Source organism: Sphaerodactylus townsendi, linkage group LG01 (assembly GCF_021028975.2).
Source record: "Sphaerodactylus townsendi isolate TG3544 linkage group LG01, MPM_Stown_v2.3, whole genome shotgun sequence".
NCBI lineage: Eukaryota > Metazoa > Chordata > Lepidosauria > Squamata > Sphaerodactylidae > Sphaerodactylus > Sphaerodactylus townsendi.
The window spans coordinates 103182703-103205587 of record NC_059425.1 but is presented as its reverse complement, the minus strand read 5'-3'; the positions used below and the strand labels follow the sequence as shown (position 1 = coordinate 103205587).

At 41.3% G+C, this 22885-nt stretch overlaps 1 protein-coding gene across 7 annotated transcripts in view; it reads left to right on the top strand.

Moving 5' to 3' along the window:
* The window catches only part of UTRN (utrophin), a 438418-nt gene that overhangs the window by 357137 nt on the left and 58396 nt on the right, over positions 1-22885 (top strand). For all 7 annotated transcript variants that reach the window (XM_048489265.1, XM_048489284.1, XM_048489276.1 and 4 more), the window contains 6 exons: positions 2235-2296; positions 4692-4766; positions 15240-15441; positions 16330-16415; positions 18371-18528; positions 20603-20769. In XM_048489265.1, the coding sequence (XP_048345222.1) occupies positions 2235-2296; positions 4692-4766; positions 15240-15441; positions 16330-16415; positions 18371-18528; positions 20603-20769 (750 nt within the window). The remainder of the gene's footprint in view (positions 1-2234; positions 2297-4691; positions 4767-15239; positions 15442-16329; positions 16416-18370; positions 18529-20602; positions 20770-22885) is intronic.

The following is a 22885-nucleotide window of genomic DNA, read 5'->3' as shown; positions in this document are numbered from 1 at the left end:
AAATGCTTACACTCAGGATAAATAAATTGTTTTAAATAAATTGATTTGATGGGGGTAATTGTGTGCATGTACATCAGCATGTGGGAGTGTTAGGGTGAGAGGGGGTTGTTCTTCACAAACTTGCAGGCCGAGGCACTTGCCAGTGAGCTAATGCCTGATATTTTGTCCTGTCCAAGGTACAGCAAACAGAACATTTACTTATTTAACTATTTATAGCTTGTCTTTCTCCCACTTAACTGCATTCAACAGAAAACATAGGTAAACTAAAGGAAGCCACAACCTTCACTTAAGGGCAACTGAAAACATAATAAAAGAGCTGTCCTGTGCAGAGCCTCTGAAACCATATGGGAACATATGAATGAGGAAAAGATAGCAACATCCCAGCTTCGGAGGTTTACACCACACCTTAAACTTATAATGGAAACAAATTGGCAGTTTGAGATAACCTCAGTACCAGATAATTATCACTTAGAATTTTTTAAAAAGGCAATTATACATTATAACAGGAAATAATTATTCTATTAAGGGAAAGCCAAGCTGCATATAGGATAGGATGTCTCGTTGTAGAAGTTCAATTGCTGTTTCATTGTTTGAACTGTGTATTAATAGCCGGGAAGAATAATCTGTGTTTTTATTGTGCGTGCATGCGTGCGCACGCACACACACACACTAGCAGAAAAGCCCACTGGTAGGGTAAGCAATACAGTGGGCCTAGATAGGACAGGGGGTGAGGGGAGGCAGAGGACTTATCAGTGGACCAGTGTGCTTGCTGGAGATGGGGGGGGGGGCAGGAGGGTGTCCCGACTTGAACTGCCAGGCAGAGATATCAAGTTACAGCAGGGAGCTGATTCCATTCTGAGAGTCAGGTTTCAGCACCAGAAGTCCGGTCCGAGGGTCAGAATGCAGAGAATCCACAAGTCAGCATTGCAGCAGTGACATGCTTTATTGCATCTAGGCTGGGATATTCTGAGAACCTGCTTGATATAGGCTCTTCCAGCATGTTAGGCTTCATCCTGTGAAGACTCTGTCTCCCCCTGCTGCAAAAAGTGCCTTCTCTGAGCTAGCAGGCTTGCGCTTCTTTGTTTACTCCACAACAGTTCCCTCTGTGTCTGCCTTTGCTGACATGTGGGCTCAGGTGAGCTAGGTGCTTGAGTCTTCAGCTGGAGCAGGGCTGGAAGCATGGCCTGCTTCTGCAGGCACTTCTGGCTCTAAGTTTTGACCTGGCTGTTGTTCACCCTGTAAAGCCTGTGGGGACCCTGGCTGCTCCAAGCCCAGCCCTTATGGTTCCCAACCTGGTCTGGGCTTACTGGGCTCTGCTCATCCCCTGAAGACTCATCGCTCTCCAGGAGATGGCCCATGACAAAGGGCTTAGGGGGGGAGGCGAGGAAGGCTTGCTCAGCCCATGGATCCTTTTATCCACAAGTGGAGAAGCAGGGAAGACTTCCTGGGGGTGGGGAGAAGGTGGTGAGAGCTTGCTAGGGGTGGGGGAGGGAGAGATGGAAAGGGATTACTCAGCCCGTGAATCAGAGGATTCATGGATAGGGAGGTTTGGTGGGGGAGTCTGGGAGGGCTTGCGCAGCCCCAGAGAAGCAGTGCCAAGCTGCCACTTCAAAATAAATATGAAACTGTTCTGTGTGTGATGTCAAACTATTGTGCAGTTTGATCTCTGAGACTTATGACCCAATCCTATGAGAGGGGGCAAATAGGCCAATGGAGGTGGTACAGGGCCATACCAGCTTGCCCCCCCCCCCCCGCCAGCATAAGGGGCAGTTGCAAAAAGGGCAAAGGCACAGGTTGCTGGGAACCCCACAGCAGCAAAACCCAGAAATGGTTGCCACCAAAGAGGAACACTGGCGTCCAATTGGAGGCCGGTATGGTGGGGACATTTCTGGGGGTGGATGCCAGTGTTATTCAGCTTCCCCCCAGGTTTTAGAGCCAGGAATGCGGCAATCGGGGCATAACTCTATTTAGCTCTTTGGAAGGTTGTCTGGTGGCCAGGGGAGGGGGCTTGTTTTAGCTGCTTCTCCATGCTGCCTGAAAACCCTCTGGAGGCGAGGGGCTTGGACTTTTGATTGGGCTACCCATTTTGTAGATCAGGTTGGATGGTTGCTTGGATTCTATCTATTTTTAAATCAGTATTAAACTGTTTAAAGGACTTGTTACCAGCCTTCCGCAACTATCCAAAAGGTTTATTCTTTGTTGGCTGAAAATATGCATGATTTTTTCTCTCACAGTCACCAGACTCAAACAACCTGCTGGGATCACCCAAAAATGACTGAACTCTTCCAATCATTAGGTGAGTGAGCTTTTCTTTTGTTTATTTGTTTATTTTATTTTTTTAAGGGAAGTGTTTATTTGATAGGCTAACTGAAAATTTTTTTCACTTGAATATCTGGCTGTGGGGCAGAGTAATGACTCTGCAGTGATGGCTGGCAATCATTTTATTTATTTATTTGATTACTATCCCGTCCTATTCCCGTAGGGCTCATGTTTTAAGAAATTTCATTTAAGTAGATGCTGTCATTTAATACAGTTAATGATGCAACAAGTTTATCAATTAATTGTGCAATAACTTTCTAATCTGTTTTTAATTTAAATGAATAATGCTTGGGTGAGCTACAAGGATATTTAGAGGGTGATTGAAGAGGTGTGACCTACCATCTGCCCATTCAATCCTTGTCCATCATAGATTATAATATCCATCTAACAGGATTAACCATATGGGTCCAGAAGATGTAGAATGCTTTGTTAAGAGAGAGGGTAGTCCCAAATGTTATGGGGGCTCCAGATGATATCCAAGTATTATCCAGGTAAACTTCCTGGATAAACTCTAGGGAGATAAACTCTAGGTAAGATAAACTCTAGGGAGATAAACTCTAGGTAAACTCTAGGGAGCAGGATGCATTTTTGGATGGCACATATTTTCTTGATGCATTGCAGTCAGGCTTCTGCCCCAACTTTGGAACAGGAACTGCCTTGGCCACCCTGCATTGACAGCTTTGTTTGGAAAATCAAAGGGGGAATATGATCCTTTTGATTCTTTTGAAATTCTCATAGGATTTTTTAATCATTGATCATAGTGTTTCTTGATCACTTGTCTGGATTGAGAGTGGAAAGCACTGCACTCTGGTAATTCTAGGCCTACTGGTGGAAGATCTGAGAAGGTGACATTGGAATACTTATGCTCTTCCTAATGGTATCTGTTAAGCCTCAGCTTTCCCTCTTATCTGCAATTCTATGTAATATGTTCATTAAACCATTAGAAAAAAATCATCCCAATTCTTCAGGCTCTGAACGTTAAATTGACTGTATAAGTCTAAGTGCTTGTGTATGTTACAGCCTTCTTCCAGATAGTCCCAGATTATGACTTAAGGTTAGCATCCAAGTTCCTGATCTGGAGGGCAGGCTAATGCCCAGTGCTGGTGCCAAGGCTATTCAATGGCCTTCCTTAGAATCGCTTAATTTTTTGCCCACTGTTGGGACTAAGTTCACTAAAATCTTTACTTGAAAGAGTTTATAATAATAGACAGGTTGTGGTTCTTTGGATCAATTAGTTTAATATGCTTTGTGTATTCATTTTTTAATCTGGGTTGTGTTTAACATGTTTATGTTGTAGATTATAATAGTAGAATGTAGGATATAAATATTTTAAATGACACCCTAAGAGATTTACCTTTTAAAACAGGGTTTTATTTTTTATTTTATTAAGTAGTGATTACATTCTAGCATCTGTACCCACATCGTTGCACGCACAAATGGGAGCCTGTCTCCCCATGCATTCAAATGTTAACTTTCTAATTAAATAAACTTAGTGTCAAGTTGTAAGGTACGTATATTTCAGCAAGCATTCTTACAGTGAAACCTGTCATATTTAATAGGTAAAATTTGTTTTCTGAATTGGAATTAAATAACTTCTAGAAATTAAATATATTCTGTCTTAATGTAACTATCAAAGGTTTGTTTTAGGTGTTCTTCCAACTGAATGGACACTGTTTATCCATGAGCAGCATTTATGTGGAGAAAATATTTAAACAGGTGGTCATTACCTATTCCTGGGGTCCCTAACCCTTGTGAACTTGTGGGCACATTTAGAATTCTGACATGGCGTAGTGGGCTGCCACAAAATGGCTAACACAGGAAGTGGAGCTAACCACAAAATAATTGCCTTGCTTAACTTCAGTAGTACAGTGTAGATCAGGGGTCTTCAAACTATGGCCCTCCAGATGTTTATGGACTACAATTCCCATCAGCCCCTGCCAGCATGGCCAAGTGGTAGGGCTCATGGGAATTGTAGTCTATGAACATCTGGAGGGCCATAGTTTGAAGACCCCTGGTGTAGATTCTTGTGTTGTGGTGGCAACTGCTGCCAGAGCAACATTTTTAAAAAATCTGCACAGCCAATAAAATCTTCAGTAGTCAATCAGATGCTCTGCTAGTTAAGCCCTATCTAGCCCTACCTGCTTCCTTAAAACAATTGGTGGACACCAGAAAAGATGTTGGGTACCACAAACACCACGGTGGGGATCACTGACCTATTCCATCCTTTTGACCAGGAACTGACGTGAAAGTTGTTGTTTGCTTTGATCTGAAAAGTTACATTCCTTTTCCTTTTTGTCCTTTCATTTGAAATGCCAGCAGTAGAATGCTATTTCTTTGTTGTATACTAACACTTATCTTCTGCCATATTTCAGCTGATTTGAACAATGTGCGTTTCTCTGCATACCGTACGGCCATAAAAATCCGAAGACTACAAAAAGCATTATGTCGTAAGTTTTATGTCTCAATGATTGTTAATTTCTCTATGAAGTAATGCAGACAAGGAGACAAAGTATACCTGGCCCTAACCATGCTATTTCAAAAATGGATTCTTGCTTGCTTAGTTGTCATTCATTCCGTAGTTGTAACTGCTTTGGGAATATGTTGTTGCTGTAAATTAATATAGGCATGGAAGAAAGGACAAACATATACAGTGGAATTTCTTCCTTTTTTCCCCTGAGAACTGAAGTTCAGAAAAAAATGGAGGAAAATACTTGCCAAGATGCTGAGATACTGAAACCAGCAATAAATTATTATCACTTATGTGGTGCAGTAGCTGGTGGGTTATACTATTTTATACTGCAGGTGATGGATTGTGTTTTTGAATCCTTTTCTTATGGAAAAGATCTACTTGTACATGCTAAACCTTCTCAAAGTAAAAACACATGAAGGCATTTACTCCCCATAACTTCAGCAGTCTGTTTCATTACAGTTTTATGACAACAGACTTAATAATTAATAGAATATCAATTTTAGAGACTTTTTCGCTCCATTGCTGAAAAAAACAGATTTTACAGATTTCCAGGAAACTAAAGAAAAAAGGAATATGATATACAGCATTAGGGAGGATATTTCAAGAAACTGTGAAGAAAGACTGATTTTGCTGAGGCCAGCCAGTCTACCCTTGATGAAGAAATGGTCAGAAGACATTGTTGGACTGACATAACAGTGGTCAGAAATGCATGAGTAATTTTATAGGTAATAATTAGCACTGAACCTAGAAGTAGAAAAGTAAGTAGGAAGTCACCACAATTGCTTCTGTGTTGTGCCTTTATAATCAAATTGTTCTACCCCAATAAGCAAATTAGCAGTTACATTTTGCATCACTTAAAGCTTCGGAGTTTTTCATAAAAGTAACTTTACTTAGGACATAATCTAGAGTAGGGATTACAAGCATGAACCAGCATGGCCTGATCAACTGAGCCAAAAAAGAGGACAGTTTCAAAAAGAGAGGACAGTGATGTGAGAGCCAGCGTGGAATAGTGGATGAGGGGAATTCTAATCTGGAGAACCGGGTTTGATTCCCCACTCCTCCACCTGAGTGGCAGAGGCTTATCTGGTGAACCAGATGTGTTTCCACACTCCTACATTCCTGCTGGGAGACCTTGGGCTAGTCACAGTTCTTCAGAACTCTCTCAGTTCCACCTACCTCCCAAGGTGTTTGTTGTGGGGAGAGGAAGAGAAAGGAATTTGTAAGCCGCCTTGAATCTCCTTACAGGAGAGAAAGGTGGATACAAATCCAAACTCCTCCTCCTTCCTCTTCCTTCTCCTCCTTCTCCTGCTCCTCCTTCTTGCTGAATAAAATGTTCTTCAGTTGTAAAAATGCAGTGCATGACTTACACCGCTGATGCTGCCCAAGAGGGGAGAAGGCAAAGGCTGCCTCCTCTCTCCTTCACCAGCCATGTAGCCCAGTTAGACACATCCTCAGTGTGGTAGTTGAAGTCCCCCAGAAGTCAGTCTTAGGGGAGTTCATCATCACTTCTGGGACAGCCTCTGCTAGCTCAATGGGTGGGGCAAAACTGAGTCAGTTTGAACACACACACCCCCGCTCGCTCACCCAGGTCTCTGTTATACAAGCTAAGTCAGCCCCCCTCATCAAATGCTGGATGAGGCTGTCTTGTTCAGGGCCAGCCTAGCATTCAAAAGCAGCAGCACCAGGCAGTGGCAGGATGACTGACCTCCCGACCTCCCTTTGGATGGGGAGCAGAGCAGAAGGAGCAATGGCCTGAAGACATCCAGTGCATCTTCTGAAAACCATTCTCCTCTGACTCCCAGTGCCATAACACCCCCTGCCTGTAAACACTGGGATGGCCCCAGCCTCCCTGCCCTTCCCCTCACCCAGGCACATCTCCCCAAGTGATCTTGACCCCTATTAATCTTCTAGGTTCCCTACTATGCCCTTTGGAATGGGCCCTCTGCCTCTCATTTGGAGGGAGAGCGATGGAAGGATGCTGTGAATGGACTCTCACTCCAAATTTGGGACTTCTGACCAGAGTGTCCTCCCACCACTCTCCAGGAGCTCTATCCCACTCCCAAGCAAGAAAATGGATATCAATAGGGGACCCATGGAAGCAGTCCCCTCTTACCCAAATGCCAACTAACCCCAAAATTTCGCAAGCGAAAACAAAGCTAAAAAAATTAAATAATAACAATATAATCCCACTAAGTCTGTCAAGCCATCCACATGCCCATAAATCCCACTAAATCCACATGCCCAACTTGCATGAGAAGGGGCCTGCCCCCAAACAGTCCCCGAACGGGCCTACAACGGGTCGCTGCCATAGGCTGCTGCTGCTGCTGTTGAAGTAGTTGCCAGGCCACACACCCCTGCAGGTGTTCCCAATAGGGTGGGATTCAGAAGCTGCAAACCACAGCTCACCTGGTCTGACTTGCAGCTCTTCCAGTGCCCAATGCAGGCTTTACTGGCTGGCAGGCAATATTGCAGGCAGGGCTGACAGGCTGGCTGACAACTCCATCTTGTGTGACAAAGAATGATCAGGCAAGAGGTTGGAAGCTGTACTTTTCCCATGGCCCAAGGTGTGCTGAAAAATTGGGCTAGCTAATCTCTGTTGTTTCACTATAAGGTGATTTAATTAGTGTTCCAATCTAATCTCAATCAGTTGAAATACTTGCATCCATCCCAGCACTCATCTGCACACATTACAATCACTACAGTAATCAGGAGAATATGCAAATAACCCAGGAAGATTCTTGACATGTTGTTTAAGAAAACAAATAGAAAGAAGGACAATAACCAAATTAAATAATGATAACCACTTATACAGAGAAAGAAATTCAAGATCAAGTTGTTGATTTTTTTTCTGAATTGTATAAGAAAAAATATTAATATGATAGCATTAAATGAATTTAGTAGAAACATACCTCTGAGAAGGAGATTAATCCAGGCATTTTCTTAGGTCTTGATGGTTCATCAAGTGTCTCCTATCTTATTATTACTGGAAAAGTAATCAATTCTTTGTCTCAGGCCTTCATGCCAGCTTACCTCATACTTCCTCAGGACCCATTTCTGATTATAAATATTATTTGCGTGGTGGCTATTCATAGTGGGAGTGTGATGGCATGCAAGGGAAGGGAGGGAGGGGAAAGGGGCCCGTCATCTGGACATAGCCCACCCACCCTAGCAGAGGGAGAGGGTGGTATGCAAGGGAAGGGGCGGGAGGGAGAGGTGGCATGAAAGGGAGGGGAGGGAGGGAATACACTTCAGCAAGAAGGCACACCTTGGTTAAGGCCAGATAACTATTTCTGCATCTCTTCATGAGCTGTCATAAACCAAATCCTCTGCAGTGCCAAGTTTAAAATTTCTAATCAGTGTAATAAAATGGAGTACAAGTTTGTTTTAACCTCTGTTCTCAGATTTCTGCTTATTTTCAGATTTAAGTAACCCAAACCTTATTGCACTCTTTATTGGATGTCCTGCCAATAGGACATCCTATTGATCATTTTTGATTTACACTATGTAATCCACCTTGAGTCACAATGAGAACAGTGGTCTATACAAAATGTAAACAAAATGAACAGTGTCAGTGGCGTCTAATAGCGTCAATTGCTTCTGATAGCTCTAGCAAAATTAGCATGGAGGATGTAGCTGTAATCTGAGATCAGTCACTGTAACTAATGCTATATTCATCCCATAATCAGACTAGTGAAATTGGGTCAAGGGCAGAAGCCTGTTGGCCTTCCTCAGTGGTCAAATAACAGTAATCATACAAAAAGGTCCCAGATATAAAGTAATAATAATAATTACATTACAATAGAAATACACTAGAAATGGCTCCAGACATCACTACATCTTTTAATGGGGAGAGAAAAGTACCACTAGGTGTCTTTGGTTTATATTTCTGCCTTTGGTCACAGATAATTATTATTAATACATTTCTTCTTGCTCTAGTTATGAGATTGAATCATATGATCCCTTACTATTAAAATTGTTTTTTGTTGGGGGGCAGCCGCTGACAAATTATTAACATGATCCTTTATAAACCCACCACTGAAAGCTTCTGTTTTTGAGTTGGCATGGGAAATGGACAGGACTTCTAGAGCTGATTTAAGAAGGGAATGGAAGGAGTCCCTGCCAATTCTAGTTGAGATAGTGAAAGGCTTTACCATCATTGCAATTGGCCCCCAGTGCATTACTCCTCCCCCACACTGAATTCTTGAAGAGTAGAAAGGGATACACTCAGCAATGTAACTGGACTGAGTACTCTGTCTTAAGTGAGGCCAGGTTTTAAGAATTAGGTATGCCTTCTTCACTCTATAAAATCCCTTCCGAGGCCCTATTCTAGGTCATTCTCAGAGGACAGAATTGTTTGTAACTGTGTTATGTATGCAAAAATGCATTGGTTCAAGCTAGCTGTCAGGATGAAGACTGTTGAAAATATGAAACTGCTTTGGAAATCTGTATATAACTTTGTCCTACAATGTAAGTAGTATGCAATGCTAATTTTGAGTATTTAGCTTGGCTGCAGATTCCTTCTATCTTGGACTGATCTATTCTTGCATTTCAGCAGACAGTTCATAGTACAGACCTGCTCTTCACATTGAGATTGCTTCAGTCAAACTGTATTTTGTAAAGGTAGATAAGGTAGGGACTAGAAGGGAGAGATGATGTAGTGAGATACTATTCAGACACTGCTCAGTAGGTTAGTAGTAGCACTTCTATTTTTAGTTCAGCTTTCCCAGAAAACTCAGTGCCGGTGTGTTGACAATCCAGCTGACAAGTTACTAGAAATATCTGTAATGCTGCCAACATGCAGAACGAGTAGAAATGACTCAGCTGAAAGACCTGCTTGGTGGTCTGTTTTTCCAAATCCGAACATTATCTTTTCTTTTAAAGTAATCCTTCTGGAACAAAATGCAGTACTTCATGTATATTCTCCCTGCCCTTTAATTTTTAAACAACTTGGAAAGCAAAAGGGATTTTTGCAGTACAGAACTCTGTTAAATTAGATGTGAATTAAAGTACTGAAGTCATAATTCAACAGCACATAATCCTTGAAAAAACTTGACCTTTTTCAATTTTAAAAGCAGACTACCTGACAAATTTCAATTATTTTTCCTTGCATCCCTAAACTTTCTCATAGAGTAGAATAAATATTACACACTACATCACCAGAAGAAAATAAAGCAAATTAAAAATTCTGAATTCCTGCTTTTTATTTTTGGTTGGTAAATATGAGATGTATTTGCTACAACTGTCTCTTAGGTACCACCCAGCCCAAGCTGTCATGTAACTTCAATACAGAGAAAATGATTTCCCATAATTTAAATGCAGATAACTTACAACATTGCCTGTCTGTGTAACACTTCAGAAAGGCTAATGCGCTAAGCAAAGAAAGTGTCAGATTGAATCACTTGGAATAGAGGGTTATCTGACTGTTAAATGTGACAAATTGCTGTCACAGCTTACAGAGGTAAACTGTGAAGAGGACCTTTTAGGGAAAAACTGCAAAGACTAATCTACAGTTAGATTCTCAGTGCCTCCAATATTACACTTTTGTACCTAAGGGAAATTATTCTTATGACAATTATATGGAAGTCTGTTTAGCATTTCACAGTCTTTACTTGGCACTGTGAAGTTGTATAAAAGGAAATATAGAAGTGGAAGCAGGGGCTGATTTATCAGAGGATTGTAAAGTAGTGAATAGCAGTTAAAATGGATCCAGGAAATTATAGCTCAGTTAGCTTAATATCTGTTTCTGTTAATGAGGCACCAGCATAGTAAGGATAACATTATATATTTTAAAACACATAAAGCATACGGCTGAGTCTCTCAATAAATACTCCTAAGTAAATGTAGGAGTCAAGTGCTGATGTGATGGATTGTAAGACCCATGAGGGGAAGGTGCCATCGAAGTTTAAATAAATAAATGCTGGTACAACCCTGCATATCTCAAGGTTGAAAGAACTATCAAAGGGTGGGGGGATCACCAGATTGGCATCTATCTATCATTCTCCTGTGGATTAAAACACAACAAACAGAGAACAAATACAAAGTTTTCACAGTGAAGAAACTAAGAGATGAGATTCTTTCAAGGATCTGCCTTAGGGACTGGAGTTATTCAATTTGTTCATAAATTACTTCATAAATTCACAGGTGAGCTGTGAAATGGGCAGAAATTTTCCCCATAAGCATAATGTACTGTATTTTCCTTACTCGTTCAATTTCAGTTGCTTTTAATTGTCTCCATTCAACATTCATTATCAACATTCTAGTGGCAGTGAATAAATTTCCCATATATCTTACTAAATGGAACCTCTTTTGGCATAGCTTTCAAAAGAGCTGTTCCAGAATGCTATTGAAGTTTTACTAAAGTTTTGTATGAAAAATATTTCTCACTACCTTAAATACCTTGTTTGAGTAAACTTTTATTACTGGACATTGCCACCAGATATGAACAAAAGAACCCAAATATCTTTTGCATTTCCAACATACATTTGGTACAGAAAATAATATTTTCTTTAAATTTTCTGGTGTCAGTACCACCAATGCATGAACTGAAGAATACTTTTCTTTGTTGCCATATTCATTGACTTTTTTTAAAAAAAATACTCTTATGAAGTTGATCCACTAGGTATTTGCTACGTACACCAAAAGGTCCTTTCTCAATTATTTTAAATTTAATTTAATATTATTCTCAGTACACAGTTATTTTAATTTTAATTCAGCAAGTATAATATACATAATTGCTACTAAGCAATGCTATCTGTTACAGTGTAATACAATTAACTCAAAACCTCTAACAGACCTGGATATATTTATATGAATTTTCTTAATCTGGGTAAAATTTCTGATTTGTAAGTACTGAACAAAAATGGCAAGACCACATCTTTATGACTTTGTGGCATGTCTGTGAAGAACATAAGAGTACTATCTTTAATAACATATTTTATTCTGCTCAAACCTATTTTAACCCAGAGATCAAAATTACTTTGCTGGAAGACCTCAGTAAAACCTGGTATTCAATGACAATGCTAATCAAATTACAGTACCTTTTTCCAATAAAATCCAACTACTTAATGGACATAGTACCTCAATCTGTTCAACCTCCCATACCCTTTTTGTTTGATTTTTGCTAAAATAATAGAAAGTGCAGCAAGATGTATAGCAACATAATATATTGCTGTACATTATATTTGGAGTAGCCAGTCTTCCTCTCTCCATGTTCGCTGCATTACTTCATGATACAATCTAAAGGGGTTTTTTTAAAAAAAATCAGATTAATTTATCAAGCAGTTTGAATTTTATGTAATTTAAAATTACCAATTTCTAATGGCCCTGGATAGTATTTAGATGATAGATTTCCAAGGAATACCAGGGTCATGATATTAAAGCAGGCAATGGCATCTCTTGTCTACAGGGTTGCCATAAGTCAGCTGTGACCTGACCACAAAAAAAATGGAGTGTAGTCATGATAAAAATAATTTCTGGCAGGACTTTTATTTTGTTTACTGAAATTCTGCCTAGTCACAATAACTTGTTGTTAGAGCAGTTAATCACATCACTTTCTATTTCTTAAAAATTATTACTGTGTTCCTCAACTGCTGATTTATACCAGAAAGTATCATGAAATCTTCATTTCTACTTTTCTCTGAGAACAGAGTCATTGTTGTGAGACAGTCAATTCCCCTACAGGAAATTGCAGATAAGGGGGAACATTTAAGCACTATTCACTAGTTACAGGCAGAAGAATGGAAACCTTCTCAGCCTCGGGCAGAGATAAGGGCAGGGCCAGCTGTGGTCTTGGAGCGGACGTGCAAGATGCCAGGCTAAGTATGGCGCAGGCCTGACAGTGATACATTGCAAAGGAATAAAGGATACAACAGAACTGAGTTACTACCTACCTCCTATGTGGAAAATACATTCTTATTCCAAATATAGCCTTGTATTTGACATCCTGTCAAAGTATTTCCAGGCAAGATACAGTTCATATGTCCAAGCTGCAAAAGTGAAGAACCAAAATAATATTATCTTATATTACTGCGGTCTTATTTTTACTGTGGGCATGAATATAGTAACTAATATAGTAAGATTTAAAAGGATTTAAAATCAGTCTCATGTTACTTCCATAACAAATATTTTTTATAAAACCATTTTAGTGGTTTTTTACAACTACAGCAAGACTAACAAAAAAGAAAAAGACAGAGGTGACTATCTTACTTACTCAACAAAGGCGTATACTGCAACAAAAGCATATATTACAACAGCGATGGCGAACCTTTTCGAGACGGGGTGCCCAAATTGCCACCCCAAACCCACTGATTTATCGCAAAGTGCCAACCCGGCAATTGAACCTGAATACTGAGGTTTTCGTTTAGAAAATACGGTTGGCTCCAAGGAGTGCATTACTCAGGAGTAAGCTTGGTGGTAGTCGATGGCTTTACCTTGAAGCAACCATGCAACTCTTCCAACGGGTGAGTCACGACCCTAGGAGGGTTTACTCAGAAGCAAACCCCATTGCCAGCAACTGAGCTTTCTCCCAGGTAAAGGATCGCACTTTAGTTCTTCGCATGAAAATCAGTGGGGTTTAATAGCGCTTAACAGGGTTACCTACACTACTTCCCCAAAACTAGGTCTTAGGTTTAATGCTAATAATCGATCCCAGCGGCCCAGGCCAGCCTAGATGTGTGTGTATGTGGAGGGAGACTCTGTTTGCGCGTGCCCGCAGAGAGGGCTCTGAGTGCCGCCTCTGGCACCTGTGCCATAGGTTCGCCATCACTGTATTACAACATAGACTATATATAACGAATTGACTTTCCACCTTGACCCTACTGCCAATCTTATCCATAACATTATTTCATTGTTTATTTAACCTCAAGCCCAACATAGAGTTCTTCTCACAAGCAATTTGAGGCAATTTGAAGAAAAAGGGAAAAAATCTTATTCTCCTAACCTAATTTTCAACTGTCAAAGATTTTTAACACAAATTCCCCCATTCCCTCCCTGATCCCCCTTCTCTTAACCGCATATCTGAATTTACAATCCCAACTGCTTGCTTATTCATTCATTCATTCATTCATTCATTCATTCATTCATTCATTCATTCATTCATTCATTCATTCACATTTATATCCCACTTATATACAGGAGCTCTAATTTGCTATAGTGTTAAAAACATCTCATTAAATAAATACATCTGTTAAAAGCCCAACATACAAAAGTTGAAAACCAACACCCCCCCCCCCCCACCCCAGCATCATAGAGGGGACATCCAGGTAGACTGACAAAACAGCTGGGCAAAGAGGAAACTCTTCTTGCCTACAAACTCAGATTCTGAAGAAATCTCAGTATGTTAAATGCCTAACTGTAATGACAGATTGTGATTTGTTCTAAACCAGAAACTTTCTTGAATTTTTTGCAACTGAGGGGAGAGAAAAAGAATCCCAGCTCAACGACTTCTGAAATATACCTCTTAATTATCTGAATTCATTCATACAGTGAAAAGAGTGCTCAAGGACTGTCACTTTGTGCTAAATTTTCAACCATTTTTCATGAAAGATATCTGTAGAGATTATTCTGTCATTTACTTGTTTAAACTTTTCCATTCCATGATATGCATCTTTTTATTACTTTAAGACTACTTGGAACAATTCATGATCAGCTATCTTCCTTCTATCTCATTGTAGGGATGATAATTAGTTTCTCATAATTGCTATTACAACTGAAGAAACTTCTTGGACCTGGCACCCATTCTTGTTGCCATCCAAAAGACAAGGTGTTACAGAACTATGCACTTCCAATGGGGATGTTTATCAATACATATGGACTCATTTCTGTTATTGCTGTTTGTAGATCATGAAGTGATTTGAAATGATTTAACAAATCTTCAGGCTGTTCCTAGAAATACTGATGTGGTTTACAAAGTTTTTCAAGAAATATTCAGGAAAAGGTTGTTTGTTTTCAGAGAATTATCCATTTGTTCAGAATGTTTTCAGATGTAAACTGATGGTGTTATGTGCATTTAAGATTATTATATTACTCCCTCCAAATTTAGTTTAGTTCCATTTGCAATATTACAGTTGCATTGAACATGCCCCCATGCTGTTTATCTTTTCCATCTGCTGATTCCTTCTTTCTCCCTCAACTCTCCACTGCAATTGCCTAAGCAATCCTTAATAGCTGTTGACATACAAGTTAATCTCAACAGACCTCAGTATTTTAAAATGGTTTTATTTCATCATTTTTTAAAAACAGAAGATTTTTTAGCAAGTTTTGGAAATTCCCCCTCCTGCTTTATCATCTCTATCTTCTTTACCTGGGCCACTTTTCATTTTTTTTAAATCCACATTCTGGTACTGGGTTAAGAATTAGATATATACACATTTTGAATTAGATATACACACATTTTGCATTGCCAAAGTGAAATGCAATTTATTGTATCTTCTCTGTTTTATTTCTTTGCTAGTGGACATGTTGGATTTAAATGCAACAAATGAAGCTTTCATACAACACAAGGTATACCAAAATGACCAGCTCCTCAGTGTTCAGGATGTGGTTAGCTGTCTCACTACCATTTACAGTCAGATGGAAGAAAAGCACAAAGAACTGGTGAACGTTCCGCTCTGTGTTGATATGTGTCTCAACTGGCTCCTGAATGTTTATGATACGTAAGTATGGGGTGCCAGCATGAAATAGTTAACGTTCTCAGTCTTGCAGAATGAGTCTGTGTGCACAGACAAATATAAGGGGATGTGACCTAAACACAGCTGGTTCATTCTTTCTTATGGTCAAAACTGTGTATACATTGAAATCTGTATTGTGGGTGTCAGTGAAATGAAAAACTCTCAACTGAAGAATTCCTTCTGAAGAAATTTGATAGCTCCAACCAATTATGACTTTAATGAGTTCATGGCTCTCTCTTTTCCACTGTAGTCCCCAGAGCTCCCACTTCCACTCTGAACTTCCTGTTAAGGATTAGAGCCCCTAACAATCAAGTGCTGTAGAGCCACAGGGGCAGAGGCCACTCCCCCCTCCATCAACAGAATGAGCTGAGTGTCATCAGCATACTGATGGCAGGTCAGCCCAAAGCTCCGCACCAACTGAGCAAGGGGTCTCATATAGATGTTAAATAATTGAGGAATTTTCTGAGGCTTCACTTTCCTACAACTTGCTTCCTCAGATTTTGTATGTGTGTGTGTGCTCTGTTGAACATATGAGCAATTTGGAAATTGGTCATGAAAGATGTTGGAATGGAAGTTCTGGGACCTATATACTTTAAGGACTGCCTTCCCCCATATGAACCTACCCATTCATTCTAGTCATCTTCAGACGCCTCGTCACATTGTGTAATGTGACATTAATATTATTAGAACATACTGTGATGCAATACTGACAAATGTCTATAAGTAATAATTGATATTAAATGTTTATACAGAATGGAAATATTTAGTGTCTATACTGGGAAACTTCTGAAAAGGAAAATAATATTGAGCTACTGATGTGTATAAACTGAAGCCTGTCAGAAGTACTTAATGGTATTTTCATTAACATTTCAGTGGTCGTACTGGAAAAATCAGAGTGCAGTCCCTAAAGATTGCCTTGATGTCTCTTTCTAAGGGCCTCCTAGAGGAGAAGTACAGATGTAAGTACAGCTTTTGTGTATGGGAATTTCTATGTTTCTTTGAATGTATAGAGTTTACATATAATTCAGTAAAACAATGTCAGTTTTACTAAATTTTATTAACCATTTCATTGTAGCAACATATACAGCTTCAGGTACTTATTATGGTAGATGGTGAGAAAATTAGTTCTTCCATGCTTGTGTTGCTAGAACATGATGATTGGCTGTGTTACAGTCCCATCCAAAGGGAGAGAATCTGCTGTTGGAAACAATGTGGGGCACACCAGCAAATTTGCCATCCCTGGGATACTTGCCCCAGCAGAGGGACAACTTCACCTGTGTGCAGCCACTGCAACCTTTCCTGGTGGTAGGATGGGCCATGACAGCATCCATGCTCCCCCATCACTGCTGCTGGCATATCCCAGAGGTGGGAAGGCTTGTTTGCATTTTTAGCCATCCCATACTACACTGCCAGAAAGCCCCCTTGGGAGCAACGCCACATCTGGGTGCCCTGCCATTTATATGGGGCTGTCTGTCTGTCTGTAGCAGTAGAAACGAGGAAGAGTCCAGTAGCACCTTAAAGACTAACAAAATTTCTGGTAGGGTATGCACTTTTCTGAATCACAGCTCACTTTTTCAGATATCTGAAATATCTGAAGAAGTGAGCTGTGACTTCACAAAAACTCATATCCTGCCAGAAATGTTCTTCGTCTTTAGGATGCTACTGTTCTCTTGCTCTGTTCTAGCTAGTGTAGAAGGCTAGAAATAGTTATTGGTTTGAGTAGTTTTATTATCATTAGTCTGTGTTGGGACAAACTGCACGCATAGATCATGCATAAGTTTAATTTCTTGAACCTACGAGCAATAAAGTACGAAACAATTTACAGAAGCAGTCGTAGTTGCCTGATAACACTGCTGCAAACCATATATTAATATATATTACTAAAGTATTACTATTGTGTTAATAAGTTGCTGAAATGTTTGAGCTTGTGAAATATTTTAGCATCAGTTGTAGCTGAGCTAGCATTCTAATGAAGTCTATAAACATAGTGTCCAAGACCATCACTAGCAGCAAGTTCAAAACGTATTGGACCTTGAATTAATTCCTTGAGCAGTTTCTCTTTACTATATCAAATAAGTTAATGTGAGCTATGTAGCTGCTGGTGTGCATTTTGTTTCAGATAAAGCAGGTAGCACACGTTGTTTGGAGCATCTGTTGCAGTGCTTTTTGATACTGAAGATTTGTAGCTTTATTTTAAGACCTGCATCTTAAAAAAAAGTACTGTCCTTGATAAACCTTGAATCACTTTAATTCAGTTTATTGTAATATGACTGAAAGGCAGACTACAAATAAAGTTAAGAGATAAATAAAATAGCTAATATCTGTTAACTTGGGTCCCCATATTTTTCACGATAGGAACCAACAAAAATAAAAGGTGCAGTGTTACAGCTAGTTAAAATCATTCTTGATTTAATAGCCAACACTTGGTTATTTACCAACAATTAATAGCCAATACTTTAATAACCAATTCTTTCATAGCCAACACTTACTGATTGAATAGCCAACACATTTACTTCAGATGTACAGAAAGTCATTCTGAAGTAGTTCTGGTAAGCATCTGTTTTTGTGCTCCACATTTGGTGTTTAATGCTAGAAAATTTGAGATAATTCAGTATGAAGGAGTAAAAAGAATATATTCAGAAACTCTGTTAGTATTTTAACCCATGCAGGTTTCTTAATGTAGTGGGTAGAAGTTTATGAAACAGATTAGTGCAGCTACATTGCAGATATGAAATCACAACATTATTTAGAATAGTTCAATTGAATTGTTATATTTTTTGGAGTAAGAGTTTATGATGGTTAGAATTACGTTGAAACAGGTAACATTTTGCTTGTATGCAGGATGGAATTGCTACTGCTAAAATTGCTAATACAAAGGTAAACAGAGAAACATTCTTTCTTGCACGGGTTCCAGATCTCTTTAAGGAAGTGGCAGGACCTACAGAAATGTGTGACCAGAGGCAGCTCGGCTTGTTGCTTCATGATGCTATCCAAATCCCAAGACAGCTTGGCGAAGTAGCTGCTTTTGGAGGCAGTAATATTGAACCCAGTGTCCGCAGCTGTTTTCAGCAGGTAATAAATGTAGCTCTGCTTTTTGTTCTAGTGCAGAGGTGACCAACCTACAGCGCTCCAGATGTTCATGGACCTAGTTGCGTATTTGCCCAGGGACAGATTAGTGGCGCCCAGAGACAAGATGCCTTGTCTCCGGGCGCCACTAATCTGGTCACGTGGGAGGGCGCAAAATCAGCCCCCCAAATGACCAGCAATACAGCAGGAAGTCTTTGAGCGCCCTCGACCCCACCTATGTCATCATCGACATGGGCAGGGTTGAGGGTGCCTGGCTGCCGCCACCGCCCCCCTGCTGCTGCCTCCGCTGCCCCCCTTGCTTCCAGCTGGCAGCCGGCAGTCTCTTCTTCCCTCCCCTGAGCCCCGTCCCCCAGCCTCAGTGTTTATAAAAGCAGCTCTCGGAGGCCAGGGATGGCAGTCTCTTCTGGCCTCCCTGGAGGGGAGGGCAGAAGGGACAGCCAGCTGGGAGCTGGCTCGGCGAGGGGGGGGGAAGCCAGGCGGCAGCTGGGCACCCTTGCCCCTGCCCATGTTGATGATGACATGGGCAGGTTGACTATGGGAGGGGGACTACTGGCTGCCGGCTCTGCTGGGAGCCAGGAGGGGGGCGGCAGACAGCCTGGGGGGGTGGATCCCTGCCCCCAGGTGCAGGGGTACTGCCTGGAGACAATTTGTCTTCGCGTGCCATTTCCCCCGATATGCCTCTGCAGGGACCACAATTCCCATCAGCCCCTGCCAGCATGGCCAATTGGCCATGCTAGCAGGGGCTGATGGGAATTGTAGTGCATAGGTTGGCCACCCCTGTTCTAGTGGGTCCAAATGTATCGTCAAGTTATTCAGGCTTTTCTATTGTCAGGCCCAAATCAAGTTAGGCATTCGCAGACACAACAGCTTCCAATAGGAAAAAAAAAACCCCAAATAGGTACATAGCACCATAGTTTCATGTTAATCAGTCATCTACATATAAAGGGTGGATAAAAAGAAATTGGTTTGTAGTTTTATGGAAGCACTGTTATTGCTTTGTAGTATGTCATGTGAAGGATTATAGTTTAAAAGATATTTCTGAGACTGACATTCCAGAGCTTCTTATATTTTCAGAGCTCCAGTATTTTCATGGAGCTTCCATATGAGCAAAGGACAAGTGAATTGAAGCTTGTTGTGCATCTGTCTCTCTGTTTCTTCCAAAACAAATCTTTGCATCTCCCCTAGTGGATAATTTTGTGAATAATAATAGAAGCTGATTCACGCTACTGTAACCTACAGGCTTCAGTATCGGTATTGCTATATGCTGTACGTGGAGCAGCCCTTGAAGATGGCCAGAAACTTCAGTTAGCGCAACCTGCCTGCCACTGTGCTAAACCATATAATACTGATAGTTTCACTAGCTATGAAATAGCGTTTGAGTTCAGTTGAAGAGACTGATTTTTACCTTTAATTACCTGGAACCTAAGTATCTGATGGATATATCTGAAGAGCATCATGGACTCTTTTGGAAATCCCTTTGACCCACCTGGTCTGGTGTTTTGCAACTAGGTCATGTACTTTTTTCAGTCATGCCATCCAACCTGAACAACAATCTTTTGGAAAATCATTGGAGGACCCTGATATTAAACAGGGGATGTAAGATTATAATCTTCAGAAAGGCATTCAGCAAATAATGGATTTTAATATTTCTGCTGGGCTCTGTAGTTGTATAGTTGGTTTAAGTGTTTTTGGTTGTTTTTCTTGTTAGCTAGTAGTTTTTAGCATAAGTTGCTAAGAATACAAGAAAGTGAGAAGAATATCACTTTTAAATACATAAAAATAGTCATTTCCTGCCATCCCTCACTGTGTGCTATCAGCTTGTGTTGTGTCACTGCTATAGCACTTTAGTTTGATTAGAAGCTCAGATACCTGAAATTTGCCCTTCCTAGTTGATTTAGTATAGTAGATGGCAGTAGTGTTTTCATGACTTATGTTTGAGTTAGAGTGTAATTTCCTTGTGTTTCCTCATTTGGAAAGGTTGGAGGTTGGAGCAGTTTCTTTGTTTAAACAATAATGGGGTGAAAACATTTAAAATTCTGATCTTATTCTTATTCACCAGAACAACAACAAACCAGAAATCAATGTAAAACAATTTATAGACTGGATGCATCTGGAGCCTCAGTCAGTGGTGTGGTTGCCTGTTCTGCACAGAGTGGCAGCTGCAGAAACAGCAAAACATCAGGCCAAGTGCAACATCTGCAAAGAATGCCCAATTGTTGGCTTTAGGTAAGCTGAATAAAATGCTATATCATCCTAAAGGTTTAACAAATAAACTGACTGATTATAACGCCCTGCTTTGTTGCATATTCCTGGATGACACATCTGAGTAATTGACTGATGGCAGGAGTGTGTTCCCTTCTTGATTAGGTTTTCTAAAAGATATCTCTTGCCTCCTGGGTACCACATCACAGTCTTTGTTATGCAGTCTAATATCTTAAGGTTTTGCTTTGGTGTTTCTAGTCGAGGCCATGTTTTCTTTCACAAATTTAAACTGTGGCTTGATAGGAAGTGCACTAAAGCTAAACATGTTTGGTTGTGTAGATAATATATATATATGGAAAAAAACCAGTCCAGGCTCCTCATAGAATGGTTTGAGCTTTAAAGAAAATATAAAGTTTTAATCAAAAGAATAAATTTTCAGGTCCAGAGAGCAATCTGTCAGAAGTTAATTGCAGCATCAAAGATGAATAATTCAGCCTACTTCAGAAAGATTGTGACAAGATTAAGGAACCAGCCATCTGCATTAGATTTTTGTGTATCTGTGAACCCACAAGAAGCATATTTATTTATTTATTTATTTATTTATTATGAGATTTATAAACCGCCTCACCCCCGAAGGGCTCGAGGCGGCTCACAGAATGGCTGCACATTCAATAACAATCAATAAAACATATCAAATACAAGAGTGCAGCTTAATTCATTAAAACTTAAAACTTTAAAACTTAATAGCGATTTCAATTACATACTGATTAAAATATCAGATATCAAGTAGCCTCGGACTAGGGAATGGCCAATGGAGGGAGGGGATAGGTCGGGCCCAAGATGGAAACCACAGGGCCCGGCCAGATGGAAAGCGGCAGCTTCCAGTGGGGGGTGTAGAACCGCCGGCCGGCCCCCCCAAAGGCCCGGGTTAGCGAACAGCTCAGTCTTGCAGGCCCCCTGCGGGAACTCACCAAGGCCCCCCAGGAGGGCCGGACAGCTGGAGGTAGAGCATTCCACCAGGCAGGGGCCAGGGCCGTAAAGGCCCCTGGCCCTGGTCAGGAGGCCAGCCGCGACTCATCCTTGGGCGCCATGGGATTCTCCAGCAGCTCTGCCGCCGCCGAACGTGCATAGCGGCCTATTTATGGGACATAAGGGGTGATGCGGTCCCGTGAGGAATATGAGGGCCCCATGCCTGCTGTAAGGCCTTAAAGGTCATTACTAACACTCTGAAAACGATCCGAACTCCCACTGGGGAGCCAGTGCGAGGCAGCGCAGCACAGTGGGTGATGTGATCTGAATAAACCACCACCTGTCAAGAGCCGGGCTGCACGCTGTTCTGGACCAGCTTCAACTTCCGGATCAGTCGCAAGGGAAGTGCCCGGCGTAGAGTTTCGAAGTTACAGTAATCCAACCTCGAGGTGACCGTCGCGATGGATCACAGTGGCCAGGGTCGGACTGGGAGAGATAGGGGAGCCAGCCGCCCGAGAGCCTGGCATGGAGGTGAAAAACGCTAACCCGAGGTAACATGGGCCCACCTGGCCTCCTCCATCGATAGTGAAGAGTCTCCAGGCGGACCCCCCAGGCTGGCAAGGCCAAAGATGCAATGGGGGCCAACTCAACCCCCCCCCTCCAAGATTCACCTGGTGGCGCGAGAAATTCCTGGTCTCTCCCCCTCGCCCAGTCAAAGGACCTCCGTCTTCATTTGATTAAGTTTTAACCTCGCTCTGCCTCAAACTCAACCAGCAACCCGGACTCCAAACAGTGCTGTAGAGCTACAGGGGCAGAGGTGCCCCCCCTCCATCAACAGTAATGAGCTGGGTGTCATCCCAAGCATATTGACAAACCAGCCCAAAACTCCGCCAAGACCAGCTGAGCGTAGGGGAGTCGCGATGTAGATGTTAAATAAGAAGCGGGGGAAAGCAAGGCCCCCCCCTGGGGGACCCCACACAAACCAAGTAGGGCCCCTATGGGAGAGCTCCTCATCCCCGCACTCATACCTGCTGACCCCGGACCCTGGAGAAAGCGAGGCAATCTACTGAAGGACAGTGCCTCGCATGCTCCAGAGGCTGGCCAGGGCGGTGGGATCAAAAGGTCGTGGATCGCAAGCCATATCAAACGCTGCTGTAAAGATCTTAATAGG